This window comes from Pelodiscus sinensis, chromosome 11 (assembly GCF_049634645.1).
Source record: "Pelodiscus sinensis isolate JC-2024 chromosome 11, ASM4963464v1, whole genome shotgun sequence".
Taxonomy (NCBI): Eukaryota; Metazoa; Chordata; order Testudines; family Trionychidae; genus Pelodiscus; species Pelodiscus sinensis.
In genome coordinates, this window is record NC_134721.1 from 31,575,990 (window position 1) to 31,603,367 (window position 27,378).

At 44.6% G+C, this 27,378-nt stretch overlaps 1 protein-coding gene across 12 annotated transcripts in view; it reads left to right on the forward strand.

Moving 5' to 3' along the window:
- The window catches only part of CARD19 (caspase recruitment domain family member 19), a 58,048-nt gene that overhangs the window by 13,109 nt on the left and 17,561 nt on the right, over nt 1-27,378 (forward strand). For 2 of the 12 annotated variants that reach the window (XM_075938929.1, XM_075938933.1), the window contains exons 2-6: nt 6,409-6,497; nt 10,965-11,008; nt 18,831-18,973; nt 22,426-22,579; nt 26,641-26,700. In XM_075938929.1, the coding sequence (XP_075795044.1) occupies nt 18,863-18,973; nt 22,426-22,579; nt 26,641-26,700 (325 nt within the window). In that variant the 5' untranslated portion in view covers nt 6,409-6,497; nt 10,965-11,008; nt 18,831-18,862. Of the gene's footprint in view, nt 1-1,148; nt 2,822-4,090; nt 4,391-6,408; nt 6,498-10,964; nt 11,009-18,830; nt 18,974-22,425; nt 22,580-26,464; nt 26,505-26,640; nt 26,701-27,378 lie in introns of those variants that run through there. The other 10 variants (XM_075938928.1, XM_075938930.1, XM_006129717.4 and 7 more) reach the window with 8 other exon arrangements.

A 27,378-nucleotide genomic window follows, 5' to 3' on the forward strand; every position in this document is an offset into this window, starting at 1 on the left:
ATAATTATGGTGAGAGTAATTGGCAACCATTTGTGCACAGCAGAGTTACTTGGTTTACAAGTCTGATATTTTAATTTCACGGGTCAGTAGAAGGTTTTCATTCATTTACTAGAGCTATTCACTTCTGATCTGATATCATAACAACTTTGAAGCTCTTAGCAACTGCATTTTCAAAACAGCCAGGCCACCAAAAGTGCTGAAGTTGTAAAGATGGGACTAATTATAATATGAGTCATGCCTCTCCCATTGAGTCATACATTTTTTATATGTAGAGCCAATATTTATGTGGAGTTTGTAAGAAGTAGTCCTGTATCACTCACAATATTTGGAAAGGGTATACAGGCAGTCCCCGAGTTACGCGGATCCGACTTATGTCGGATCCGCAGTTACGAACGGGGCCGTTCCTCTCCCTGGTCTCCAGCAGACCAGGGAGAGGAAGCAAAGCAGCGGAACACGTGGGCAGCGGACAGGGCTGTCCGCTGCCCACGCGCTCCGAGGCTTGGCTCTGCTTTGCCCCCCCCCCCCCCGTCCCCCTGGTCTGCAGACCAGGGGAAGGGGGGGGGGCAAAGCAGAGCCAAGCCGCAGAGCGCCCGGCCAGCTGACAGCCCAGACGCGTCTGCAGACCAGGGGAACGGGGAGCAAAGCAGAGCAAAGCCACGGAGCCCGAGGGCAGCAGGACAGCCACGGCGCGTCTGGGCTGTCCCGCTGCCCCCGTGCTCCGTGGCTTTGCTCCGGACACCTGTGGTACAGCATCTGGGGCGCTGCCGGTTGGTCCCGTAGCGCCGCTCTGGGCGCTACTGGACCAACCGGGCAGCACCCCAGCTGTTCTGCCCCAGGCGTCCTGATTCAGCCACTGCTGGTCAGATTCAGCAGCGGCTGAATCAGGATGCCTGGGGCAGAGCAGTTTGGGTGCTGCTGGGTTGGTCCAGTAGCGCCGAGGAGCGCTGAAACTGACCAGTGGCTGACTACAGGAAGCCCCTGCCCCGGGCTTCCTGGAATCAGCCGCTGATCAGTTTCAGCAGCAGCTGACTTGGGGGTGCCTGGGGTTCTTAAGTTGAATCTGTATGTAAGTCAGAACTGGCGTCCAGATTCAGCCGCTGTTGAAACTGATCAGTTTCAGCAGCGGCTGAATCTGGACACCAGTTCCGACTTACATACAGATTCAACTTAAGAACAAACCTACAGTCCCTATCTTGTACGTAACCCGGGGACTGCCTGTATGTGTTTACCCTTAGGGGTATGACTAAGTGTATTCGGGGTCTGCATAAGATTCTAAGGGAGAGGCCTTTTGTTTCTGTGTCTTTGTTCATTTACAGAATTGGGAAGTGTAATATATGTGGACAGAAGACGCCAATAAGTCTCTTGCTGCTTGGTGTTCAGTTTCATAGTATACTGGGAGCACAATATTGTGATCTGTAACATTTTATTGGGTAGATTCCCAATGTGTATACAAACCTTGCAAAAACAACTGTGCTGTTTATATCAAATCAGAATCCTCTGTGCATCAAGATTTTACTGCTGTACATACAGCACAAACACTTTCTGGTTAAATTGTAGAAGGAAAATATTTATTGTGACTTTCATGGCAAGGTTAGAGAACTGATAAGAAGTGTGAGATAATTGACATCACATTTAATGATCAAGTGCTTTGTAATTTTTTGTCCTTTCCCAGATGAATTTAATAAAGTAACTGCAGTTTAAAATAAAGATGAGCTACTAATTTGGCTCGAGGACATTTTTTCTGACTTCAGTCATTGGCCTATAGTGTGCATTAGCACTAGGAACTTTGTATGAGCACTAGGCACTGCATTTCTCAGGGGACTGACAATGCAGTATAGGGCCTTTCACATCTAGGTCATCACTTCAAATCCAATTCAGATCAGTGGAGGCCAAAAATCATCATCATCATCTGCCAACTGGTCAGTGCTGGATGTGATTTGATAGTCTCAGACCAGTTCTCTGTGGCCGTGGGTCTGTTTAAGAAAAGAAAGGGAAATAAGCAGCAGCCTTTTTTTTGGAAAATCTGAGCAGAGAGACCAAGAACTGAAGGAGCAGAGAAACTAACCTTTCACCCCGAAAGAGAGTTCCTCCAGCTTAGACCTGTGGGGAGCTTGCATTACCATGTACCTGTCATGTGCCTTCAATTCCTAACTCTGTCAGTTTCACTCTACCAGGCTTGTGAAAAGTACCCAGCACCTTGTTAGAGTAATAATTGGAGGAGACTTGCAACACGTGTTCTGGGGAATTCTTAGGTACAGTGACCACCAGTGCAATCTGTAGAATTGGTATCTGCATATTATGAATGTTGTAATGGCGTGAAGAATAAGGGAGACTGCTGAATTTTTTTATATGGATAGCACATACAGTGTACCTGCTTGCTTACTTGCCTGCCTAATGTATATCAACGGAGCCTGTCAGGGGGGAAAAGCAAGAAATGAAACCGTGACAAGTATAAGATATTGCCATATACCAGAGTGAATACCAAGGGTCCTTAAGGAAACAATGGGAGAACTATTAATTAGGAAACTATTTGCCTGGCTCCAACCAGATTATTCAGGTTTATTCTTCTCAGGCCTGAGGCTAGGATCAAATGGGTGACTAAACGGTTAAAAGCTCTGGCCTGGAGAGGAAGCCGGTAGCAGCAGGTGGAGAGGGTAACAGGTGACAGAGACACAGCAAATGCTGCAGGTCTTGTTTGTCTCTCCCAGGTCAGGAGTAGGAGGTCTTGGCTGGATGTGTCAAAGTCAGACAGGACTCACTCAGATTTGTCAGACCGCTCTGTTTATTAGCAAAGCCGCTCTGCTAATTCACCCAGAAAAATGTGAGTACCCCACAAGGTTCAAACTCCTTGATTTATACAGTCAAAAGAAAGCCAAGTTAACAGGATTAAAAGGGGAGCAAAACTTCACATGATTAGTGTGAGGCTAGTCAAGTATCTTCATTTCCACATCAAGCACACAGCAATCTCCTGTCCATGTCTCCCTGGTTATCTCAATTGCTTTCTCCCTAACACCTAATGTTCCTTTTCCTATTAACTCAGGCCCACCTGGCTAGCACTCTGATCTGCATACCTACAAACAACATTAACATACTTTTCTCCTTCCTGTTCAGAGACAAACAGTATTCCTTCAACTTATTCAATTATTACAGCATAATTCATCTTTCTCTTACACTGTGAAGCAAGAGGGAGGGAAGAGCCAGGGAGGTCATGTGCTTCTTCCATAGCTGAGCATCGGCCTTGTATCCAGGACTGAGCCTTAAGGCTCAATCTAGTTCATACAACTTCACCTTCAAGTGGTCACGGAAGAAGGCGGTTTAGGGTTTCTCCTTGTATTGCCTTCAGAATGCATGCTTATAAGAGGCATACCTACAAACAACATTGATAGAAATGTAGCCGTGTTAGTTTCAGCTACAAACAACATTAACATACTTTTCTTCTTCCTGTTCGGAGACAAACAGTATTCCTTCAGCTTATTCAATTATTACAGCACAATTCATCTTTCTCTTACAGTATAATTCTTTCTACTTTCACAGATGGAACTTACCTAAATCTTGCAAGGAAAAAATGAAATTTATCCTTTTCCACTTCTTCCTATGTGCCTTTGGGTGATTAAATAATCATTTGTTTTAAAGAAGCTGTTTTTGAGTCACTTTAATCTGCTGCTGGTCAGAGGCTGCTAAAGGAAAGGGGCTTAAGAGGTGCCAAACACAGCTGGTCCTGTCTTCTTAATGAGGCCAGTAAACAGGGATGTTATTGCACAGAGACCCGGTCCAAGAGGGGTAGAACTGTGTGGCTCCCTCCAGAGAGGAGTGAAGATGACAAAACTAATCCCCAGTGGGGCGTTCTAAAAAGGGAGGAATGGGTTCTGCACAGCTCACCCTGTCACTGTGACAGATGGCATTCCCTATCCTGCTACAGTACTATGCTATTCCATACCTGCCTTACGCCAGTATATTCTCGATTATCTGTATGGGGACTATCACAGTAAAATTAATTAGGCAAAAGAAATATTATAAAGGTGTTTATGGTTACCTCTATCGTTTAGTATTTAGTCCTAGTCCTATTCTTATTACTATTCGTATTTTGCAGGTCTAATGATACCTATCACGGGTCTGGATGCTATTCAACTAAGCACTGTACAAACAAGTAACAGAAATATAGTGGCCTACCCCAGAGAGCTTATATTTTAAGGCCCCAATCCTGCAGGAAGAATGATGTGGGCACATCCTCCTTAGCTTCTCAGATGCCATTGACTTCAGTGTGATTTGGAGGTGCTGGCATCTCAAAGGAGGTTCTCAATACCTTGAAGTATGGAAGGGTAAGGGGACTTCCCTGCTATTCCCCTCCGATCTTCATGTTCTGGGTCCAAAACTTCCTGTTTGTCATGAGGTGAGCAAACCCCGTTGTCCTAATAGAACAATTTGGGTGAGATATTTGGGAGGGGATCTTCCCTTGTTGGGGCCCCATTCCTGCAGGCTTTATGGGAGAGGACAATCTAGTGGCCTGTAGTGTTAGCAGAGTATGACCAAGGTCTGACTATGCCTTGTCTCCAGGGACTGAATTTAGCATAGCAGTTTTCCAACACCAGGGCTACGTCTAGACTGGCCCCTAATTCTGGAAAAGTCATGCAAAGCAGGTAAGTCAGAATAGGGAAATCTGCGGGGGATTTAAATATCCCCCGCGGGATTTAAATAAACATGTCCGCCGCTTTTTTTCCGGCTTGGGGAACTGTTGACAACTTTCAAGTAGGAATAAGAGATCCTCCGGAAAAGGGCTTTATTCCGGAGGATCGCGCCAGTCTAGACACTTTTTTCCGGCTTTTCCCCAAGGCTTTTCCCCAAGCCAGAAAAAAAGCGGCGGACATGTTTATTTAAATCCCGCGTGGGATATTTAAATCCCCCGCGGATTTCCCTATTCTGACTTACCTGCTTTGCATGACTTTTCCGGAATTAGGGGCCAGTCTAGACGTAGCCCAGTAGTTATTATAATGACCTAGTCATTTAACAGCTATTGTCAAAAACATAATTGTCTGTTTTGTAAGAAGAAGAGATATGTGTCATTTTATGAAAGGTTATAATGGAAATTATGTTCTGCCTGAAGGCTAAAAATGATGAGCATATTGCTTTGTTACTATTGCTTGCTTCTTGGAGAATTTATAACTTTTTATTCTCCATTCGAGGCCACATGCCAGCTAGAAATGTGAACGTGATGTGCATCCAGTATGTTCTGCTGTGAGCTTTCAGGTTTTAGGTAGAAGGGGGAAGGTGTCAGTGCACATCTGAAGTGGACTGAATATGCACTAGGTATGAGTCAACATGTAATTATTAGAATTTCTTTACATCTCTGTTGCTTCTCACTACTAACAGGAGTTCCTGATTCTCCCTTCCAACTCCTTTTTATATGTTTCCATTTCCTATAAATAAGAAAATTATTGATCTTTGTGAACTTACCCTCAGTCACTGAAACTGCAGTTAATCTAAAGAGCCATCTCTAGATTTGTCTTCAGAGCCCAGTACAGTGGTGAGATCCGCTATCGGTTCCATGATTACATTCTCCTTTCAGCAGTTCCATGATGGAATAGCTAGGGCTGGATTAAACATCAGTTAGGCAAAAGTTGGTAGAGAGATAGCAGGTGTGCAATCCGATGAGTAGCTGCTTCACAGAGCCTCTGTGTGATCAGGGCTGACTCTGCAGGGCCATGCTGCCTCCCCCCGTACTTCTCCCCACAATTCTCCGGGGCTCATTAAACAAAATCCATAGTCTCTGTTCCAGTCACAGCCCTTCTTGGAGTCTGGGTGGTTTTTTTTTTTTAAATAACCTAAAGGGAATGTAGGACAGCTCTCAGTGGTGTGGGAACATTTACCCCCTTACCTTGTTCTCTCCCTCCCCCAGCTGAGTTTGGGAGCAAAGCCCTGGCATGCGGGAATCGGGATACAGGGTTGGTGGCAGAGCCCCCAGCATGCGGGACCTCCACACATAGGGCCAGGACCCTGAGTTGCAGAGCAAGCAGGAGAGCCCCTAGCACACAGGGCTGGCAGCAGAGCCCCACACGTGCAGAGCCAGCAGCCCCGGAACCTGGGTGCGGAGCCAGCAGCAGAGCCTTCATTGTGCAGGGCAGCAGCTGGGTCCCTGAGCATGGGGCTGGCAGCGGAGCCAGTGGTACACTGCAAGGAAGCCAGGACCCTGAGGGGTAGGCCAGTAACAGCACCCCCTTACCACCACTAGTTCCCATGTCTGTGGCAGGTCTACACTAGAGGGAAAAGTCAACCTAATTTACACAACTCCAGCTATGTGAATACTGTAGCTGGAATTGACATACCTAAGGTCGAGTTACCACAAGGTCTCCGCTGCAGGAGGGTTGGCAGGAGAAATTCTCCTGTTGACTTCCCTTATGCTTCTTGTTCCAGTGGAGTATCGGAGTTGACAACAGTACGATCAACAGTTGATTTAGCAGATCTTCACTAGGGGAATCGATTGCTGCAGCACCTATCCCCTGGTAAGTGTAAACAAGCCCTAAACACACAAGTCTATCCCCCTGCCTTAGCGGACTCCTCCTAAACTTGGCCCTTCCTAGCAAGAGCAATTCCTCTGGTCTCAGAGGCATCCCTACAGGAGCCTCCCTCATTCTCTGTAGTTTCGCTGCAGCCATTGTCTATTCTTTACAGGAAATTGATTCCTCTCAGGTGAGGCTTATTCTGTGTTCCCGGTTAGCATGGCCCCAGGGTCTCCAGCCCAAGGGCAAGCCACCCTGGCACCCTGAAGAAAATACAGTTGTTTAACTGCTTTGACAGGAAACTATTATTTCAAAATAAAATATTATCTTTCTCTGGTCTGCTGAATGACTTTCGGATATGGAGGCGTGGAATTGCAGCAATTTTCTATACCCCCACATGATTCAGCACCTGGCGCAGTAGGGTACTCGTCCTGATTGGATTCTTGAGACACTACTGTAATATAATGATAGAAATGTAGCCGTGTTAGTCTGGTGTAGCTGAAACAAAATACAGGACTATGTAGCACTTTAAAGACTAACAAGATGGTTTATTAGGTAATGAGCTTTTGTGGGCCAGACCCACTTCCTCAGATCAAATAGTGGAAGAAAATTGTCACAACCATATATACCAAAGGATACAATTAAAAAAATGAACACATATGAAAAGGACAAATCATGCTTCATTTGAATCATTGCTGTGGGGTGGGGCTGGGGATGAGGAGTACAGTATGCAGACTGCCTTACAGAGAGAGGACTACTCCAGCTCTTTCTTACTGCAGCAGCTTGGAGCCAAATTTGTAATGGGTAAGGTAATTAGATTCCTTATTCAGACCCAAGCGTAAAGTGTCGAATTACAAAGATAGCTTCCCCAATTATCTCCTTTAATATCATTAGCTCACAGACATTTACCTCCCCCCCCCATCCCCATTCTGTTCTGAAATTTGATTTGTCCTTTTCATTTGTGTTCATTTTTTTAATTGTATCCTTAAAGTGCTACATAGTCCTGCGTTTTACTGTAATATAACATAGTGGTTAGAAGGCTCTCATGGTGGTTGCTGTTTCTTTGAGGTAATGTCATGCAAGTTAGAAATGCAGAACCGATCCCAATTTCTAGGGCTTGAGAACATACTAATAATCTTTCTTTTTAAAAATACGGAAGTGTGTTCTGACATTTGAATTTTTATGGCTGATTGTGTAAGCCACTTTGGGGAATGCAAGACAAATCAGACTCCTGAAAGGGATACAGGAGTCGGAAAAGGTTCACAACCATTGCTTTAAAGAAAAGGGGGCAGACTTTCCAGAACACACTGGGGCTATTGGTGAGATTAGAGGAGACTGCAGAATCAGAGATTTGCAGGGCAGCCCCAGAAGCAGTGTACACAATGTGGCTGAAAGACACCTTAACAAGTGCATGTATACTCTCCAGATTTGCACTTAATGCTCTTTCACAGAGTGAGTGGGTATTGTGGTGCTGGATAATTTGGAGCCTGAGGGGAGACATTTCCTTCTGTGCTTTGTGTGGTGCTTTCTCACAGCAACAAGGGAGAGAAGAACACATGGAGGCCTCTGGTGTGCTATCTGATATTTCCTCAGTGCTATCTCTATTAGTTGATAGGGTTGTCAGGTGTCCGGTATTGACCTGGACAGTCCGATATTTGAGGCCTCTGTCTGGTAAAAAAAAAACAGAAAATATGTTTTCATGTAAAATGTCCAATATTTTCTGTTTTTCTCTTGGATGGAAGGCCGGTTGGGGGAGAGGGGAGATTTAAAGGCACAGCAACTCTTTTTTGTGTGTGTGCAGGGTGGTTTTTTTTTTTTTTAATTTTTCTCCTCAGCCAATTTTTTCCCTGCCATGTTCAGTATTTTTTGTGAAAGTATCAGGTAACCCTATTAGTTGGCAGTAACCCCTTGAAGATATTTTGACTATTTACCCTAATTCTGAAGTTATTGGGTACATTCCACAGGCAAAAGCAAAATAATTAATCTTCATAAATAACTGACTTTGAGCCAGGGATAAATGTATCTGTGGGAGGGACAGTTCAGCAATATCCAGGGAGAGGCCTGAACTCTAAGGCCAGGGAAACTAGAACCACTGTCTAAAATCTTCTCTCCTGCTTGCTTTGGTATAGCCAGAAAAAAGCGGCGGACATTTTTATTTAAATGCCGCGGGGGATATTTAAATCCCCCGCGGATTTCCCTATTACGATCTCTGAAATTAACATGCCCCTTCCGGAAAAGGGGCCAGTGTAGACGTAGCCCTGGAGGAATTCTGTGCTACTGAGGGTGTGCATAATTAATGAGCTGCACAATTTTTTTGGTGCAGAAAAAAGCTTCTGCTCAAAAGTTGCTGCAGTTCTGCCTTTTGCCCACCCGAGGCTGCTGTGGCAATTGAACACAACAGTCATTTTCAGCCAGCTAGGAAAGAGAAAGAGCCTGCCTTCTTCATGGTGCTTGGGCCAGGTCAGCAGACAGGAACTATGAGGAACAAAAAACAGGACTATGTAGCACTTTAAAGACTAACAAGATGGTTTATTAGATGATGAGCTTTCATGGGCCAGACCCACTTCCTCAGATCAAATAGTGGAAGAAAATAGTCACAACCATATATACTAAAGGATACAATTAAAAAAATGAACACATATGAAAAGGACAAATTAAATTTCAGAACAGAAGGAGGATGCGGGGAGGGGGGGAAGGTAAATGTCTGTGAGCTAATGATATTAGAGGTGATAATTGGGGAAGCTATCTTTGTAATGGGTAAGATAACTAGAGTCTTTGTTAAGACCCTGGCGTAAAGTGTCAAATTTTAGCATGAATAACAGTTCAGAGGATTCCCTTTCAAGTGCAGTTTTAAAAGGCGTTTGAAGCAGGATGCAGGTAATTAAGTCGTTGAGACAATGTCCTTTCTGGTTGAAATGGCAAGAAACTGTTTTTTCTTTGTGATCCGGTCTAATATCTGTTTTGTGGGCATTGATCCTTTGGCGAAGTGTCTGAGACATTTGTCCAATGTACATAGCAGACGGACACTTTCGGCACATGATAGCATAGATTATATTTCTGGATGCGCAGGAATATGTGTTCTTGATCTTATAACTCACTTGGTTAGGTCCAATAATGGTATCAGCAGAGTGAATATGTGGACAAAGCTGGCAACGAGGAAGTGGGTCTGGCCCACGAAAGCTCATCATCTAATAAACCATCTTGTTAGTCTTTAAAGTGCTACATAGTCCTGTATTTTGTTTCAGCTACCCTAGACTAACACGGCTACATTTCTAGAACTATGAGCAGACAGACAGCATTGGGCTGCTGGGGGCGGGGTCCAGACAAGGGCTCATAATGGCTTGTGGGGAAAGACAAACTGGTGCAGGAGTTGAATGGGAGTGTAGGCACAGGCAAGGGGGAAGGGAGAACAGGGCCACATGATCAGAGAAGAATGGGATGCACAGCTACAGGAGAACGGGGAGGGCTGAGTGGGAGCAGAAAGCCACATGAGGATGGGGGTAGGAAGTTCAAAGCCATATGGTAAAGGGTGGACGCTCAGTGGGGACACAGACACATGGGGATAAGGGAGGGGGTACAGGGCCACAGGAGAATGGGTGGGTGTCTGAGTGGGAGTGAAGGGACACGTGCACTGGGGGGTGCAAAGGCAGGTGTTCCTGATTGACCAGAGAGGCTAGCATCTGCATGGGGTAACCTCCCTAAGGCTATGTCTAGACTACCTGTGGCTTCTGAAAAAAGATATGCAAATTACGTGTGACTTTGCATATCTTCTTCTGATCCCTTTTTTGGCAGAGTTTTTTTGGGAAAAAAAGCAGTCTAGACAGGCTTTTTCGCACGCAAACCCCCTTTTTTGAAAGAACCCTGTAAACCTAATGTTTTGAGGAATAAGGTGTTTTCACGTGAAAAACCCCGTCTAGACTTTTTTTTAAATACTCTTCTGAAAAAGGGATCAGAAGAAGATATGCAAATTTGCACCTAATTTGTATATCTTTTTCAGAAGCAGTCTAGACATGCCCTAATAGTCCTCTATGACCCCCCAAAACCCCTATTCCATACTTTTTCCACCCACATACAATAACTCTACAAGGTCACATACAGGTTCCTTCCCAGCAATTAGTTCCTTCTCCCTCAGCTCTTCTGTGACCCCTGACTCCCCCAGCCTTTTACTGCCTCTGCCTCTGTATTGTGGTTTAAATTAATTATTACCCAGAGTTCTGTATTAATATTCCTAGCAAGGACTCTATTTGTCAACCCCCCCACCCGCCACCACCACACACACACATTTTCTGAATTCTTTTTGTTGTTTGTACTGTCGCAGACATAGTTGCTCACAGGTATTTTGAAATAAATAACTAAAATAATTGAAACTAGTGTGTTTATAGTGTGTTATTTTGACAAAATATACAGAATTTGAAAAAATTTGCACAATAATTTTTTTTATAATTTTGTTATTAATTTTTTTTGTTTCAGAATTTTAAAATTTTTGGTGCAGGATTCCTACAGGATTTTCAAAGGTCAGCGCAGAGCTCTAGATAAGTGTGGCGATTGCTTAGTGACCATATAATTGTCCAAGGCTGTGATTTCAGGGCATATTCCAGACTGAGCAGAGTGTGTTCTTAACTTAAATGTAAACTTCAATTGATGTAACCTCCCTGTGACCAGTATAATTGCTGTTAATACACTGTGGCATCTTGTGTGTGTAGCAGATAGGAAAAACTAGAGGGCAGAAAAAATGAGAGGAAAGTCCACTGGTGTTTTCACCTCTTATTTTTTACTAGATGATTACTTGGGTCCTTAACTCAATTTTTGTTTTTTGGAAAATAAAATGGAAATGTACATGCTTCTTTTGAATCATTGCTGTGGGGTGGGGTTGGGGATGAGGGGTTCAGTATGCAGACTGCCTTGGAGAGAGAGGACTACTCCAGCTCTTTCTTACTGCAGCAGCTTGGAGCCAGATGAGAAGTGCCTTTCCATGGAGGCACACCAGGGGAGGGGTACATGTCCCCCAGTTAAGGCAGGTCCGGGTTCATCTGCCCCCTGTGCTCCCCAGCCAGAGTGAGGAATGCAGCAGACTGTGCACTGTTGCCTTGCTCTCTGACAAAGGGGTATAGCCAGCAATGTTCGCGTATGAATCGGAAGGTGGTGGGGGGCAAGCCTCAGCCTACATCCCTGCCTAACAGACGCCTGAGGGATGGGAGGCTTGAGGCTGGCGCAGTCTCTTTGCTGTATGGTTTTCTAAGAAGCAATCTCATTCTAGGCACATCCCATTGTTCTAATACAACCAAACCCTTAACTTGGTTTAAGGTAAGTTATGAAAAGAGGAAGCTGTATACCGAATTGGTGGTCCTAGCTCTTACCATTTAGGAGGAGTTCTTGGACAGACAGACAAACTCCCTCAAATATATAGTAGAATTTGATTTGCACATTTGTTCTAGCAGTTGCTGGTGTTGCTTTAGCACTTGCATTCATTTAAATGTACCTGAATCTTGAGGTGCCCTGTTTGTTCAGGTGTTTGTATCTCCCCTGTTTTTCTTCCTGTATTATGCTTGCCTGTGGAAGAACCAATGGGAGATGCTGAAATAGATGTGACACTCTGGCTTCCAATCACGCTATGTCTACACTACACTTCTTTTTCAGAAAAAGGTATGCAAATTGTGCTTTGCAATTTGCGTTCCTTTTTCCAATTGTTTTTTCAGAAGAGGCTTTCCTGAAATTTGGCCCGTCTACAGTGGGCCAAATTTCAGAAAAACCTCCTCTTTTGGAAGAGTCCTTCTTCCTTGTGAAATGAGGTTTACAGAGCTTCGGAAAGAGTGCATCTGCACTTCTACAAAAAATGTCAGAAGAGCAGACGCGTTCCCTGGATGCGGTGGAGTTTTCCAGGATACCTCAGATTTCCCGGAAAAAACTCCGTAGTGTAGACACAGCGTGGGACAAGAGTGGGACAGAGCTTTTTGTCCACCCAGACAGAGCAGTGAATACGGCTGTCTCAGCTCAAAGGAGTCCTGCATACTGTGATGAAATCCCTTAGATTCTGAGACATCTATGCAAGGCTGGAGTATTTTCTTGAGAGTTGGCATCTCTGCACTCAGCCCACCAACAGCTCTCTGCTTCTGACTGAGCCTGGCATGCATCCTGCTGAATTGCTCAGAAGGCATGAAGAGGGGAAAGTCCAATTTCTGGTCTGACACATGTACCATGAAGCTGCTTTGAAAGCAAAGGGAGTTGCATGGCATTTGAGTCAGGGTAGCTGTTGGTCCTAACAGCTCAATACAAATTGCTTAGAGCACAATTTGGAAAGTAGGAATTAGAAATACATGGAAAAGATACAGGGTTTGTAAAAGTATTTACTACACTGGATACATAGTGACAGTCTAAGTAAAACCCAGTTGTGTCTATGGAATTGCAAGTCCTCTCCAAGATCAATATTTATTTTAATGGGAGTGGTTGGCCCTCTTACTGTATTATGGTTACTGTAGGAGGTTTTCATGAAGCCTTTCCTGTTCATTTTCAATACCGCCCAGTTGTAAAAAAGGAAATGTAATACTAAACCTGTGATACGCAAATGTCAGGCTGTGTTTATACTGAGAGCAGAATGTTGAGATTGTGTTCAGGCTGTCCTTTCATCATTCAGTTCACCATGTCTAGCTAGTGAAGCATGGAGGGTAGGCAGGATTAAATACTGTCTAGTAGCCCGAATATCAATAAAACCTATTAATCTAGTTTAATTGTTCCTATGTACCCTGATAGCCTACATGTTTCTTTTCCTACACTGGTCAGATCTATTTGCAGTACCTCTGCTGTCTGGAATGAAACATGAATTTTTAACACCTACTTCAAAGATGGTTCTAAGTAAACACCTCTTTCAAAGCCTGGTTAAGAAACAATCATTTGTGAAATCTGCATGGATCTGTACTGTATTTGAAAAGTTGGGACACACATAGTGATACAACAATCAAAAATATTTTTAGCTGAATGCTGTGCTTGAAAGAGAAACCTCCTGGAAAAGCAGTTGCTGGAAAATTGGAAGTACTGTAATGCCTAAAACAATGCAGGAAACCAGGAAACTTAAATTTGCTGAGGATTACAGAGGACTTAATTTCAATGACATTTTTGCTTTGACATTCTATTTATTTTCTACATATATTTTATGCACTTTCATTGAAGGAATGTATTGCTGCTAAAGGTTCCTCTCTTCCCAAATGGAGTGTAAAGTGGCATATTATACCCTTTAAGGCAGTGATCAACAACCTTTTTGTGTGGCGGGCACCGCACCAGTGGGTGACGTCATCCTGCTGCGTCGCCCGGCCGGCCGGCCCCATGCCAAGTGCACCTGCGCCAGCGCCAGACCTCCTACCACGGCCGTTTCGCCGCTCCGGACCAGCTGCCCTGCTCCTGCAGCTTCCCTTCCATGCTCCCAGGCAGGTTCTCCCGCCGCTGGCACTTCCCCACACCCTGTCATAACACGAGTTTGGCCCCGCAGCATGTGCGGCCCATCCTCCCCTGGCCATCCCGTGTCACAACCCCGACTAGGTGGGCGCACATAAATGCCCCGGCAGGTACCATGGCGCTCGCGGGCACCGCATTGGGGACCACTGCTTTAAGGAATAACAGACTTAAATTATTTTAAAAGCTTCAGCGGGGTAGCCGAGTTAGTCTGTAACAGGAAAAACTTAAACAACAACAAACAGTCTGGTAGCACTTTAAAGACTAATAAAACATGTAGATGGTATCATGAGCTTTCGTGAGTACAGCCCACTTCTTTAAATAACAGGAGTGTTGGATGTCCAGAACCAAAAAACTATTTTATTTTGTACTTCTCAGGAGAGTGCTGGGCAGTAAAGGACACTTCTGGAGGAAATTCTAAGAGGGGGGATGTGTTGGGGTCAGGACTGGCCTTAAGCTGATTCGTCCGAATCGGGCCCCGCGCCGAAGGGGGCCCCGCACTCCTGAACCCAGAAGTGCCGGCGAGTTACAGAGCCAGGGGCCCTGCTCCACCAATATGTGGAGCTGGGTCTCTCCCTCAGCTCTGCCTTGAGCGGGCCCCGGACCCCCCGCGCATCCTCCCACCCCACCCCCAGAGCGTCCCTCTCGGCCCTGGACTGTCCCTGCCATGCGCGGCTCAGCGCGGCTCCCCCTCGCCAGCTGCTACTGCTGCTGCTTCCATGCGCATTGCAGGTGGGCTGGGAGGATGCCTGGGTGTGATGTGACATCATGGCCTGGGATTTTAAAACTCCTCAGAGACACGTTGTGGGGCTGCCTCCGGGTTCAGCCTCCGGAGCCTCAGTGCAGACTCCGGCCCCACAGTGTGGAAGGCAGAAGGTAGGGAAGGGGCAGGGGTGGAGGGGAAGGGTTTGGGGGGAGGGGGAAGAAAGGGGAAGACATCAAGAGACAGGGTGGAGGAGAGACAAATGGTAGGGGGCCAAGTGCAGACAATGAGGGAAAGGGCAGAAGGGGAGGTGTCAGTGGGAGGGGGGACAGGGTGATGCTGGGAGAGGAGAGGAGAGGGGAAGGGCATTGGGAGCTATAGGGGGAGGGGAGGTGCTGGGAGAAGGCTTGAAAGAAGGGGAGGGCATGAGAAATGTGGGGATGGAGCAAGTCGTGTGAGGGCACAGAGGGGCAGGAGGGGAACAGGGCAGAGAGTGGTGAGGGGGTGGGCATCAGGGAAAAAGAGAGAAAAAGGGACAGGGGCAGTAAGGGAAGGGGGAGGCACCAGGAGGGTGCAGGGCTAAGGAAAAGTGCAGGTGCCAGGGGATTCTGGGGTGAAGCAGAAGGGCAGACACCTGCAGGGGAGGGACCAGCACCAGAGGAGAGAGGCGAGGGAGGTGTTAGAAGAGGGGTAGTTCACATGATCAGAGTGGGGCTACTGGAGGAGTGGGCACAGGGGAGAGAGAACGGCTGGTGGAGGGGGGCAGGTCACAGGAGGGCTGAGGGTAGTGAGAAGGGCAGGAGTCACGACAGCAAAGGAGAGTGAGGAGTTGGGAGGCAGCAGGCACCAGGGGAGATGATGGAGCAAGGAGAGGAGACATGGCAGCAGAGAGAAAAGGTAAAGGTTTATAAAATATTTATTAATAACTTGGTATGCTGCCCACTGTCACTTTGTTTGTGCCCCGTGGTGCAGTTTGGGTTTATGTGGGGATCAACACGTGGTCGGTGAGTGGGAGCCAAAACAAAAGTAGTCAGTGTAATGATCTTCTGTTGATATGTGTTTTAGTAGCTAAATTCTTGGATTGTCATCGCTCATGAAAAGTGCTGTCACATGGGTAGAAATCGGGTAAATATTGCATTTTATTACTATCAGCAGAACTGACTTAAATGGGGGGCCTGTGTGTTTTTTAGTCTTGCCTTAATCTTTGTATTCATGCCTGTCAGTGTGAGAGAAGCTATTTGTGTATATTTGCTTGCATATGCAACCACACTTAAGTTGAGGTCCTCAGCATGCTCTGTAAGTATCAGTGTGGCCCCTGGGGCTTCCAAAGTTGAGTTGCCCTAGCTCATCCCTGACAGGTGTCTGTCTAACCTGGTCTTAAATATCTCCAGTGATGGAGATTCTGCAATCTTCGTAGGCAATTTATTCCAGTGTTTAACCACCCTGACAGGCAGGAAGTTTTTCCTAATGTCCAACCTAAACCTCCCTTGCTGCAATGTAAGCCCGTTGCTTCTCATCTTAACCTCAAAGGCCAAGCAGAACAATTTTTCTTCCTCCTCCTTATGATACTCTTTTAGATACTTGAAAGTTGCTCTCATGTCCCTTTTCAGTCTTCTCTGTTCCAAGGTAAACAAGGCCAATTCCTTCAGCCTTGCCTCATATCTCATGTTCTCTAGACCTTTCATCATTTGTGTTGATCTTCTCTGGACTTTCTCGTTTCTCCACGTTTCCTGAAATGTGGCGCCCAGAACTGGACATGGTACTCCAGCTGGGGCCCAATGTAGATGGCTCATTCCCTGCCTAGGGGACGTGAGACTTGGCGGGTTAATTTCCAGTCCTCCTGTTTATTCTTTTCCCAAGCCAGGAGGGCACGGTAATTCTGGTGGGGACTCTGCAGGAAGGCAGCCCGCACTGTCCCCTGCCTGAAACCTTGTGCAGGTGTTAAACAGCTGTCCAACCCACCCTAGAGGTGACTGCATTTCTGCATGCCTAAAGCAACACTGCACCAGCAATGGACAGGAGAATGTCTCCCAGGCATGGCTTGCTCATGACTGCTTCAGTCCCGTTGATGGACCTCAGTCTCTTTCCTTCCACTCCTTCGCTTTGCAATGGGGGTGAAGACTCTGGGGGAGAGGGATGGAGGCAGGCAGAAGTGTCTCCCTGCAGCAGATGTAGACACGTCTCTGTAGGTGACAGGCATCAATCACCAGATCATTGCTTGGAGGGATCTCCCTGCTGATCCTCTCCTAAGGCTTTCAATTAGCCAAGGGATTGTAGGTCGCAGACACCCACCGCTGTCTCCTATTCTGTAAAGTATACCCCTTTTGTGTATGGGACCTTTCTATCTTTATGTCTTCTGGGATAGGGTGAGTTCATTGCAGTTGTTTGTTGTTGTGTGCCTCTAACTTTCAAATACATGGTTTGGCCCTAAATCTTGTCTGGCCTGATTTGTGATTGTCAGTCCAGCGGTGGTAGATACGTAACACCAGGCTGAATTTGACTTCTGTGGGGGGATAGGCTTTGATTAATTGCTTAGGCTCGACAGCAATTGCTTACCTAAGTCTCTCGGGTAATAGCTTAACCAACTTGATATTTATAATATATGGAGCGATGTACCGAAGTGTGTGGTTTTTTTTGCTCAACAAAAAATCCTGGGTGGTGGGGGGCCCTGCCAAAACTGTTTGAATTGGGCCCTGCACTTTCTAAAGCTGGCCCTGGTTGGGGTAACCTTGCAGTATAACCAAGGCTGGCAAGAGTCAGAGTGTAACCCAAATGTGACTAACACAGAAACATTCAGGGCGTGGCTTGCATGCTGGAAGGCTGCCTGTGAGTGACCCATTGGAAGATACTACAACAAGGCATAGTAAGGCACCCCAGGGTGCAGGGCAGGGGGTGATGCCATTGCTCATTGCTCTGGATTGTGCTCTGGCATGTCACATAAAAACTATAAAAAAATCTCCCTGGCACTTTCGCAGAGCTGTTCCTAATGCCCTGGCTGCATTTCAGTTTTGGGAATATACCTTGTGCCAAGTCTTGGCCAGACAAAACTGGCAGTAACTCAATGGGAACTTTGCCTGGTTGTCAGCACAAAGTCAGAATTCTCTCATTCAGTTGAACTAAATTCCCCCAGCAGTTCTGATGGGCTGTAGTAGATGTCTTCCTTTCCTGTCCTAAACTACAGTGCACAGTTGCTATCAGTGGGATGACTGATTTCCAGTGGTGGGAGAAGGGAATAAGGTATGTGCGATATTTCAGCGATGTGCCCATTAACCATTCCAAACAATAGTGGGTATTACTGTGAGATACTGAAGATTGTGTATTAAATAGTGAGTTTTTAAGACAGTTTTAAACATTATACCTTGATGTAATATGTATGAAAGGTAGGAAATGTCTTTTCCATCCCTCTCCCTTCAGCAATTTTCTGACTTTCAGGCAAGTGGATGCCATGGGGATATTTGAGACATCCATTACTGCCTTGGCAGTATATACATATTTTAGGTCAGCATTTCCCAAAGTATGGAGTGCATTCCCTGTGAGGGGGAGGGGCAGTGCAAAAGAGTTGTTGAGGGGAAAGGAGTGGGGGAGAGGCAGAGAGAGGATAGTTGCAGATGGTTGGTCCCTTATCCACATATGGAGCATATGGTGAGGTGGGAGGGAGGCAACAATTGACTGTATTTTCTTGAAAGCCGGCTTAGCTTGCAAATGTTTGGGAAGCACTTCTGTTAATTAGTTATACTGTTCATAATGTCCCTGCCTTGGTGGAGCTTTGAACACTGTTGCACCTAGGTCCCTGCTATTCTCTGCCTGTAACGCATAAATAGTCTAGTCTCCGGGGGTCTGTGATATTTTCAGCTACTTTCAGCTGCTAGGTTTCATGTGCAGATGCAGGGTGGATTTGAGGCTTGTGATGTGCACAGTAATTCCAAGAGGCTCTGGCTGCTGTTGGAGTAGTGGTAGCAGTCGGGAGCCTCGGGCCTTTTAGAATCACCAGTCCCCAGGCAATTGCCCTCTTTGCCCTCCTCCCACATTGGCGGGCCTGGACCGGGGGGGGGGGGGGGGTCCCTTCTAGCTTTCTGACTGTGAAAGGAAGCTGGTTGACATGTGTCACCTTTAGAGGCAATGTACAGAACTTAGGGATAGTTTTGCCATTGAATAATAGTTGTTCTTTGCATGTGCTCTTTGGTTCCCAGATCAGTCTTATTGTGATCGACTGCGGCAGGACATGTATTTTCTCACGAGCAATGGCAGACTGAGTGAACATCTGGTTGATAAAGTTATTCTTCAGCTAAACAGAGTTTATCCTCAGATTCTCACCAATAAAGAAGCAGAAAAGGTAATTGACTGGAGATGCCTGTAGTGTTTCCGGACATAGCTTTATTTTCTGGTTAGCCTGGGAGGTGGTTTGGGACCCCTGGGCTGCCAACTGAGATGCTTAAGATGCTACTGAGCCTGCCTTCTCACTCAGCCTGGGCCCCCTTTTACCTGGCCTGTTTGAGCCTCTCAAGCCTCCTCTAGCAAAGTACACAGGCAGGGCCACAACCAGCTGCTGATACAGACACTGAGATCAGGTCTGGGAGGACTCCGCTTAAGGGACTTACTACAGCACCCTGATGATCACCCTTGAGGTACAAACCCAGAGTTATATGATGTTTGCTTCCTTTAATGTGAAGGAAGCTAGGCCCAGCCCCTCAACTCCCCTCAATTAGAAATTACATAAACTAGGTTATCTTCTCTCTCTCTCTCTCTCTCTCTCTCTCTCTCTCTCTCTCTCTGTATATATATATAAAACTTTTCCTGCAGGATGACAGACTGACATCATGCATCACTCTGTGTCCTGCAGCCCCTCCCTCTGCCCTCAGCCACGCAGCCCCACCCCTCTGTGCTTGGGAGGTACAGCCCAACTCCCTGGCAGCTGGCGGCAGAGAGCTGGGCCTGGCTGTGCTGCGGCTTCAGCCCTGCCTGATCCACCAGCAGCTGCGGGGACAGAGCCAGGCTTGGGGCTGTCCTGGCCCTGCCCTCCCAGTGGCTGGGGGAGAGAGCCGGGGAAAAGATGAAGAGACTTAGATGATGTGAAATGTAAAATTAAAGAAAAGCTCATTCATTTAGGAGCTTCAGAGTAAATATAAGGCCTGATGTTATGAAAGCTGGATTTAATTTTTACACTCATCCCGAAACAGAACATGTTCCCTGGAGCCTGTGCAGATTTGTTCTCTCTTTTTTTCATTTACAAAACTTGTCATTCCCATTATATATATTAGGCCTCATCTTGCACACTCAATTTCTCTGAAAACATCCACTCAATGTGCAGCAGCAATCAAAAAAAGCCAACAGAATGAGATATAGAATGAGATATAGAATAAGACGGAGAGCTATCATATTGCATGAATCCATGGTACACCCTCATCTTGAATACTGCGTGCAGATGTGGTCGCCACATCTCAAAAACAGACATATTGGAATTGGAAAAGGCTTAGAATAGTGCTTTTCCAGCAGAAATGGATAGGGGTATGGAGAATGGCTGCCATATGAGGAGAGATTAATAACACTGTGATTTTTCAACTTGGAAAAGCAACAGCTAATGGGGGATATAGAGGTCTATAAAATCATGGCTGGTATGGAGAAAGTAAATAAGGAAAATTTATTTACTACTTCCCATAACACAAGAACTAGAGGTCACCAAATGAAATGAATAGGCAAGAGATTTAAAACAAACAAAAGGAAATATTTATTCATACAACACAGTCAACCTGTGGAACTCCCTTCCAGAGGATGTGGTGAAGGCCAGGACTTTAACAGGGTTCAAACAAAAAATAGATAAATTCATGGAGGTTCGGTCCATCAATGGCTGTTAGCCAAGATGTGTGAGGATGGTGTTCCTAACCTCTGTTTGTCAGAAGCTAGGAATGGGTCACTTGATGATTATCTCTTCTTTTCATTCCCTCTGGCATTGGCCACTACTGGAAGACAGGATACTGGACTAGAGCCCTTTGCTCTGACCCAGTATGGCTGTTCTTGTGTTCTTACATCTGATACTGCTGTCATCTCAGGGCTTCAGTGGGAATTTTGCCTGAGTATAGAGCATACGAAAGCATTCCACTCCCGCAAGATAAGAAATTGATCCTAAGTGTAATGTTATCTCTGTCTACTCTAATGGTCCTCAGTGTAATGCTTTTATATTGATTTGCAGGGAAAATTTAGGACGCTTTCTAAATGCACATACGTCTAAAGGATCTCAGCTAAGGTTAGGTTAAGTTTTCACTCTCACTGTAGAGTTTATTATGGCTCAGCACTTGTCAGGTCATGGGGAAAGTTATCTCTTCCTCTGGAGCAACGAGGATAGGAAGACAGGATGAACACAAAGTGTGATACATGAGGACTGACATGATGGCTAGAACATGCCATGGCCAAATTCCAGAAAACTAGGGCAAAATTCTTTACATGTTTGTCCCAGTTCTGAGAACTGCATTTTTAATAAGACTAAATTAGAAGTAAAGACTTTTTCAGCAACCAGTGGCATCAGAAGTATTTCTGGTTAGTACCCTATTGACAATATATTGGTTGCTTGTGAACTCAGACTCTTTCGAAATGATAAGCATCAGTGATCTTTCCTATTGTTTGGGCTATACTTAGAGCTCTGAACAGATGTAAAAATGTGGAATCCAGATCCACTGGAAACAATGTGCATATGATCTGCAATCCGCTCCCTCCCTTGACCCACTGTGCCCCGCCTGGCACTCCTTTTGGAGAGCAGAGTTCTTTATTAGATGAGCACTTGGACAGCCACCCAGGAGAGAGTCAAATGCTGTCCACCTAATTAGCAGAACACCCACAGCCAGCATATGTTTCTACTAGTGGTGCACATTTGCACATGCCTTGGTGCACATAAGAAAATGTATTCTGCATATGGATGGGAAAAATTAGAGGGAACATTGCTAGGATGTGGGACAAGCATCCTGCCCCGATCATGGTCCTCCTCATGAGCTCTCTGACCCCACTTCTGGTAAGTGCCGAGCAGGGCAGAGCCTGACAGGCACACATGTACAACCCTTTTTGTAGTATCCACATCCACTCCCAGATCTGCAAAAATGAATTGTGGATGCACATATCTGCAGATATGGAGCAGATATCCACAGCTTTGCAGGGCTCTAGCCATACTGAAGTTGATCAGATGCTAAAACAATGCTTGATCAGCTTGATTTGGGTCTGAATCATTATTTTGTTTTCCTATCCTAGAATGCTCCTGTACTGACAGATGCTTTTAGCAAAATAAACATAACTCTATATTTTCACTCTTTCGTAGGGTATGTCTACAGTACAGAGTTTTTCTGGAAAAAATGTACTTACATCCACACTGCAATCGTGTTCTTTAAACAGAAAGTCGAAAGAACGTAGGGGGTTTTCCGAAACTGGTAAACTTCTTTCTATGAGGAAGAAGCCTTTTTCTGAAACTGCTCTTTTGGAAAAAGGCACGTGTGGATGGGGAAGAGGGAGTTTTTCGAAAGAAGAGGTCTCCAGTAAAAAGCACAGGTGCCCATATGGCCACTCCATCCACAGCAATTAGAACTTAAATGTGAGATAGCATCCAATGAATGTGGACGCTATCTTTCGAAAAAGCAGATCGCTTTTTTTGTTGTGCTTTTTGCTATGTAGACACTCTCTTTCAAAAGAAGCTTTTCCGGAAGATCTCTAGACACAGCTCTTATGTAAATATAGGGTAGGAACTAATTCAGCACTGTATCATTACTTCTGTAGTGTTTGTTCTAACGGGTGCTTTTTCTCTTACAGTTCAGAAATCCAAAGGCATTGCTTCATATTCGGCTGTCAGATCTTATAAGTCACCTACAAAAGAAAGGAGACAAACACTGTCAAGAATTTTACAGGGCTTTACAGATCAATGCTGAACAACTGTATAATGACTTGCCAAGCAGGAAAACCCTGAGTAAGTTGGGAGACTTGTGGCTTCCTGGAGGCAATATATCACAACATTTTCCTTGGAATTAAATGCTCTTTTTCCATGTGTTAGTTTCTGCAGACTGGAGACTTTAGAAGCCACCTAGTGGATTTGGATACACAATTAATTTGACTGTAATTGGATGTCCAAATCTCGTTACCAGCTTTGAAATCTCAGCCCCTGTATTTAAGATATAATGTATGTCCAATATCTAAAATGCAGAAAAATAATCCAATTCAACATTTCTTTCTTTTCATAACTGCCCCTTTTCCTGTTATGCATTTTGTTTTTGTCAAGAATTTATTCTGACTTGTAGTAAATAAAAGCTATGTTTTAAAATAACAAGTGTGTGACACAAAGTAACAAAATCAAGGCTGCTCAGAGACTTGGCTTTCATTCAATTCTTAAATCACCCAGCTGTGCCTCATTAACGCCACACACATTGTGTGGTAGATTATGCTATTTTTTTTATAAACACTTGCATGGCAAACCACAGTGTTAATTACCTGGAACCTGATCCTGCAAATACATAAGCATGAGTAGTCACATTGAGCTTATGGGCATTATCACACCCATATGTGTTTGCAGGATTGAGATCTTTGCTATTTTCATTTTTTATAGTATAAAGTAGATCTTTTTCTAAAAGGAGAGAGATGCAGTCCCTCTTACCATGCTGGGAAAATAACGTTGCCACATATGACTCGCCCTTTCCAGTAAACATTCAGCACATTGAAACAATTTTAATAGCTTGAAGAATGGATGTTGCAATTAGTTTAATGATGCTGCAAAGGGGCCACATGCTACAAGTCCCTGCAAACTGTCTAATTACACTGATGTTGCACCAGTCTAACCTCTTGTAGTTTTGAATAGCATTCCAGTACTGCAGAATTTCTGGTCATGTGGCCAAACCCCTAAGACTAACAGCGTAAAGTCAAAAACATGCAAGGCCAAAAATCCAAACATTTGTCTTTAATTAATATATCACAAATAATTTTTTGCAGAACAATTGATCTGGAAAATAGTTGGAATATTTCAAAACACGGAAACTCCTGCCTTCATCTAGCATCTTACTATGCAGTAAAGCTTTTGTGCACACTGAACTACAAGCCCCTACTGATTTGGAAATAGCATAATCTTAACACATGCCATCCCCAGATAATATACAGACTCCAACGTTAGCCCAAACTTCCCTCACATTTGGAGGGTGTTTCCAGGAGGGCTTTGATTTGAGCTCATCTCTGCATCAGAAGTCCACATTAGTAATCCTCACAGCAGCATTAAGTCTGGCCCTTTGATTAGATGTTTGCCTCACAGAAGCCATCCCTGCTGAGGCAGTATGGAAACTTCGATCAAACAGGTTAGTATCTCAAAGAAATCTGTCACTGTAGCTGAAGAAGTCAGCAAGGCTGGAAGCTCAGAATTTCCCTTCCAGGTTCAGTGGAAGAGGCCAATAGTCATTACTTAGTAAGGGCCTTGCTGACCTTAATACTCTGGTTGAAATCACAGAGAGTCAAATTTTCAAAAGCATCTTAGAGTATGTCTACACTACCCTCCTAGTTCGAACTAGGAGGGTAATGTAGGCATACCGCACTTGCAAATGAAGCCCGGGATTTGAATTTCCCGGGCTTCATTTGCATAAGCGGGGAGCCGCCATTTTTAAAACCCCGCTGGTTCGAACCCCGTGCACCAAGGTGTACCGGTAGTTCGGAATAGGAAGCCTAGTCCGAACTACCTAGTTCGAGCCCCGTGTAGCCGCGCTGCACGGGGTTCGAACCAGCGGGGTTTTAAAAATGGCGGCTCCCCGCTTATGCAAATGAAGCCCGGGAAATTCAAATCCCGGGCTTCATTTGCAAGTGCGGTATGCCTACATTACCCCGCTAGTTCGAACTAGCGGGGTAGTGTAGACATACCCTTAATGACTTAGGAGCCTGATTCCCATTGATTTTTTTTAATCAGATACTAGGTTTTGAAGAGCCTAAATCTCTTTCAAAATGGGACTCAAGCACTTTTGAAAATTGTACCCAGAACCTACTTATGGGAGATGTGTCAGGATTGGGACCTCACCCATGACATGTGAGAATAGCAAGTTGGGCTGCGAGGCGTGTAGAGGGAAATAAAGCATAGAGGTGTTACTGCATCTGTGGATAAATGAGACAGTACTTTGCACGTTGAATAATATTCAAAGCAGACCCAAAACTTATGTGGTACAACAACAAAAGAACAGTATATTGTCTCTTCCTTAGCAGACTCTCTTTTATATCATACACATGAGAAGTACCTTTAAGATCTCTGTGCTTAAAACATATACTACTGTAATCTACATCATCATAGACTGCAGGCTCCTTAGTCCATGTAATAAGGAAAAAAATCATGTATTCTGATATGTAAGGATTTGCATATTAGAGGTTAGATAGTTAAACTAGTTGAGCCTCAGTCTGAATTAATTAGCTAATATTTTTGAAAATACAAAGGGCTACACAACTGCTATTCCTTTTTACAGTACTGGGTCCTGCCATGTGGGCAGGGGACTGGACTTGATGACCTCTCGAGGTCCCTTTCAGTTCTAGTATTCTATGATTACTAACATATGAATTAACAGAACATGAAAGGTAACCTTCTTAAAGACACACCCCCTTTCTAAACTCAAGCAGCAGAAAGGAACCCTATTATTTTTGTCTCTCTCTCAAGTAAACTTGAATTGTTTAAATTCTGTGTTGGGCCCAACTGCATGGTCACTCGGAAGCCTTCTGGAAAATGGATGTGGTCAACCATCATCTTAGCCAGTGGACAGGCAGAACAATAACCTGAGATTAACACTTGTCTGGGCGAGCAATACTAGACATACGTTCTCTGAGACATGCACGTTAAATGTCAGCATTCTCTACCTAGATGGAGACGGAGGGTTGCTTTCAGACTCTGGCAAACTGAGAAGCTTAGTCAAATTAAATAAATGACTTCTCCAGCTGCGGTTGCTAATGGTAGAAAACCATGTGGATTGGCTGGATTGCCCTTCTGTTTGATTTTTGCAGAAAAGTACCAGTCTCAGGGTCACATCCCATGTGCCAGATCTGAGCCCGCAGAAGCCGCAGATGTCAGTGAGCGTTGCATACATGTGGCTCTGGAAGCTGAATTTGGGCTCTGCTATTGGCAGAATCCATTGCCATGAAGATTGTTGGTCATAGGAGCTATGTCTACACTTCAGAGCTTTTCTGGGATACTGGAGGTATCTCAGAAAAGCTATGCTGTGTCCAAGAAACACATCCACTTTTTCAGAACAATTTCCAAAAAAGAAGATGTGTTCTTTCGCCATCCCTGTAATTATCATTGTATGAGGAAGAAGGGCTGTGTCTAAAGAGGAGGTTTTTCCAAAATTTGGCCCCATGTAGACGGGCCAAATTTTGGAAACGTCTCTTCTGAAAGAAAAGCAGAAAAATATATGCAAATTGCGATTTGCAATTTGCGTATCTTTTTCCAATTTTTCTTTGCAGTCTAGACATAGCCAGGGTAACAAGAAGAACATTGATGGCTGTGGGAGTAAACCCTTGTTTACAGCCTGGTATTTTTTGCATTTCATAGGTATTAGTGCTTTAGACTTTGTCCCAGTATGAAAACCGCTCTCTGATGTAATCTGTTACCAACATTCTTTGACTCTCCGGGCATTTGTATATCTGACAGGAGAAATGTACAGACAATCTGACTATTTTAAGCCTCTGTCTACCAAGGCACTTGGTCACAGAGGTGATTTTACACATGTGAGTAGTTTCAACAGAATTACACATGTGCTTAAGTGCTTTGCTGGATTGAGACTGTAAAACCTCAATGCCTTCCACCTGTGTTGAACTCATGAATTCGCTATTTCTTTAATAAACACAGGCCCTGATTTAACTGCAGTGGTGACATGTCTTCAGGAAGGGTGAATATCATTTAAAAATGTGCTATTTCTCTGAAAAATGGTAATATAGACTTTCCCTCCGTTTTGCATGAATTGGTACAGATGTGGGTTGGCTTGAGCTCAATACTAACTCTTGGTGTGTTGCTTTTATTTCTAGAAACCTCAGCTTCCACAGGGATAGACACAGACAAGGAGAAATATATTCTAACTGACAGGGGTAAATAAAATGCATACAGTACAAATGGACAGACTGATACTCTCAGATGAAGATGCAGTTTATTTTACAACTTAATTTACATTTATGGAGCAAATCATTTGTTCTTGTATGTCTTTATAGTAGCTGTGTAAATGGGTTTAACTTGTGTTAGAAGAAAACTTATTCAGCCTGCTGCTGAGAAACTTGGTGTCATAGAATTCAAGAGATAACAGAACTTTAGGCAACATTTACATTGGTATTATTTTAAAATTGGGAATATTTTAACTAGTCTCTAATTTCCCATGCCCTTCCAATACTTTAGCAATAAAGGGCTTTACAATGACTTCTGTGCTTTTATAGAAAAACCTTGCTAAATCACCAGCAATCCCATTCCACCTTGCTGAATGTTGCTGATTAGTGAGTAAACAGAAAACAGCCAAACACATAAGAGGAAACCAACTGCAAAACAAAAACTCCCCAAGAATAATGGTGAACTAATATACTTTGTCCATTAAGGATGAATTGTGTCTCTTCCCTTGCCCAAGGCAGTGTTATGGTGGGGTCCTTACTGCAGCATAACCAGCACAGGGATAAGAGGGTAAGACTAGGAAGCTATGCAAAAGGTCAATACCCCTTTGTGCTCTGTCGGGGTGACACAGCTCATATCCACCAGCCACTTCCCCCAGCAAGTCACATCAA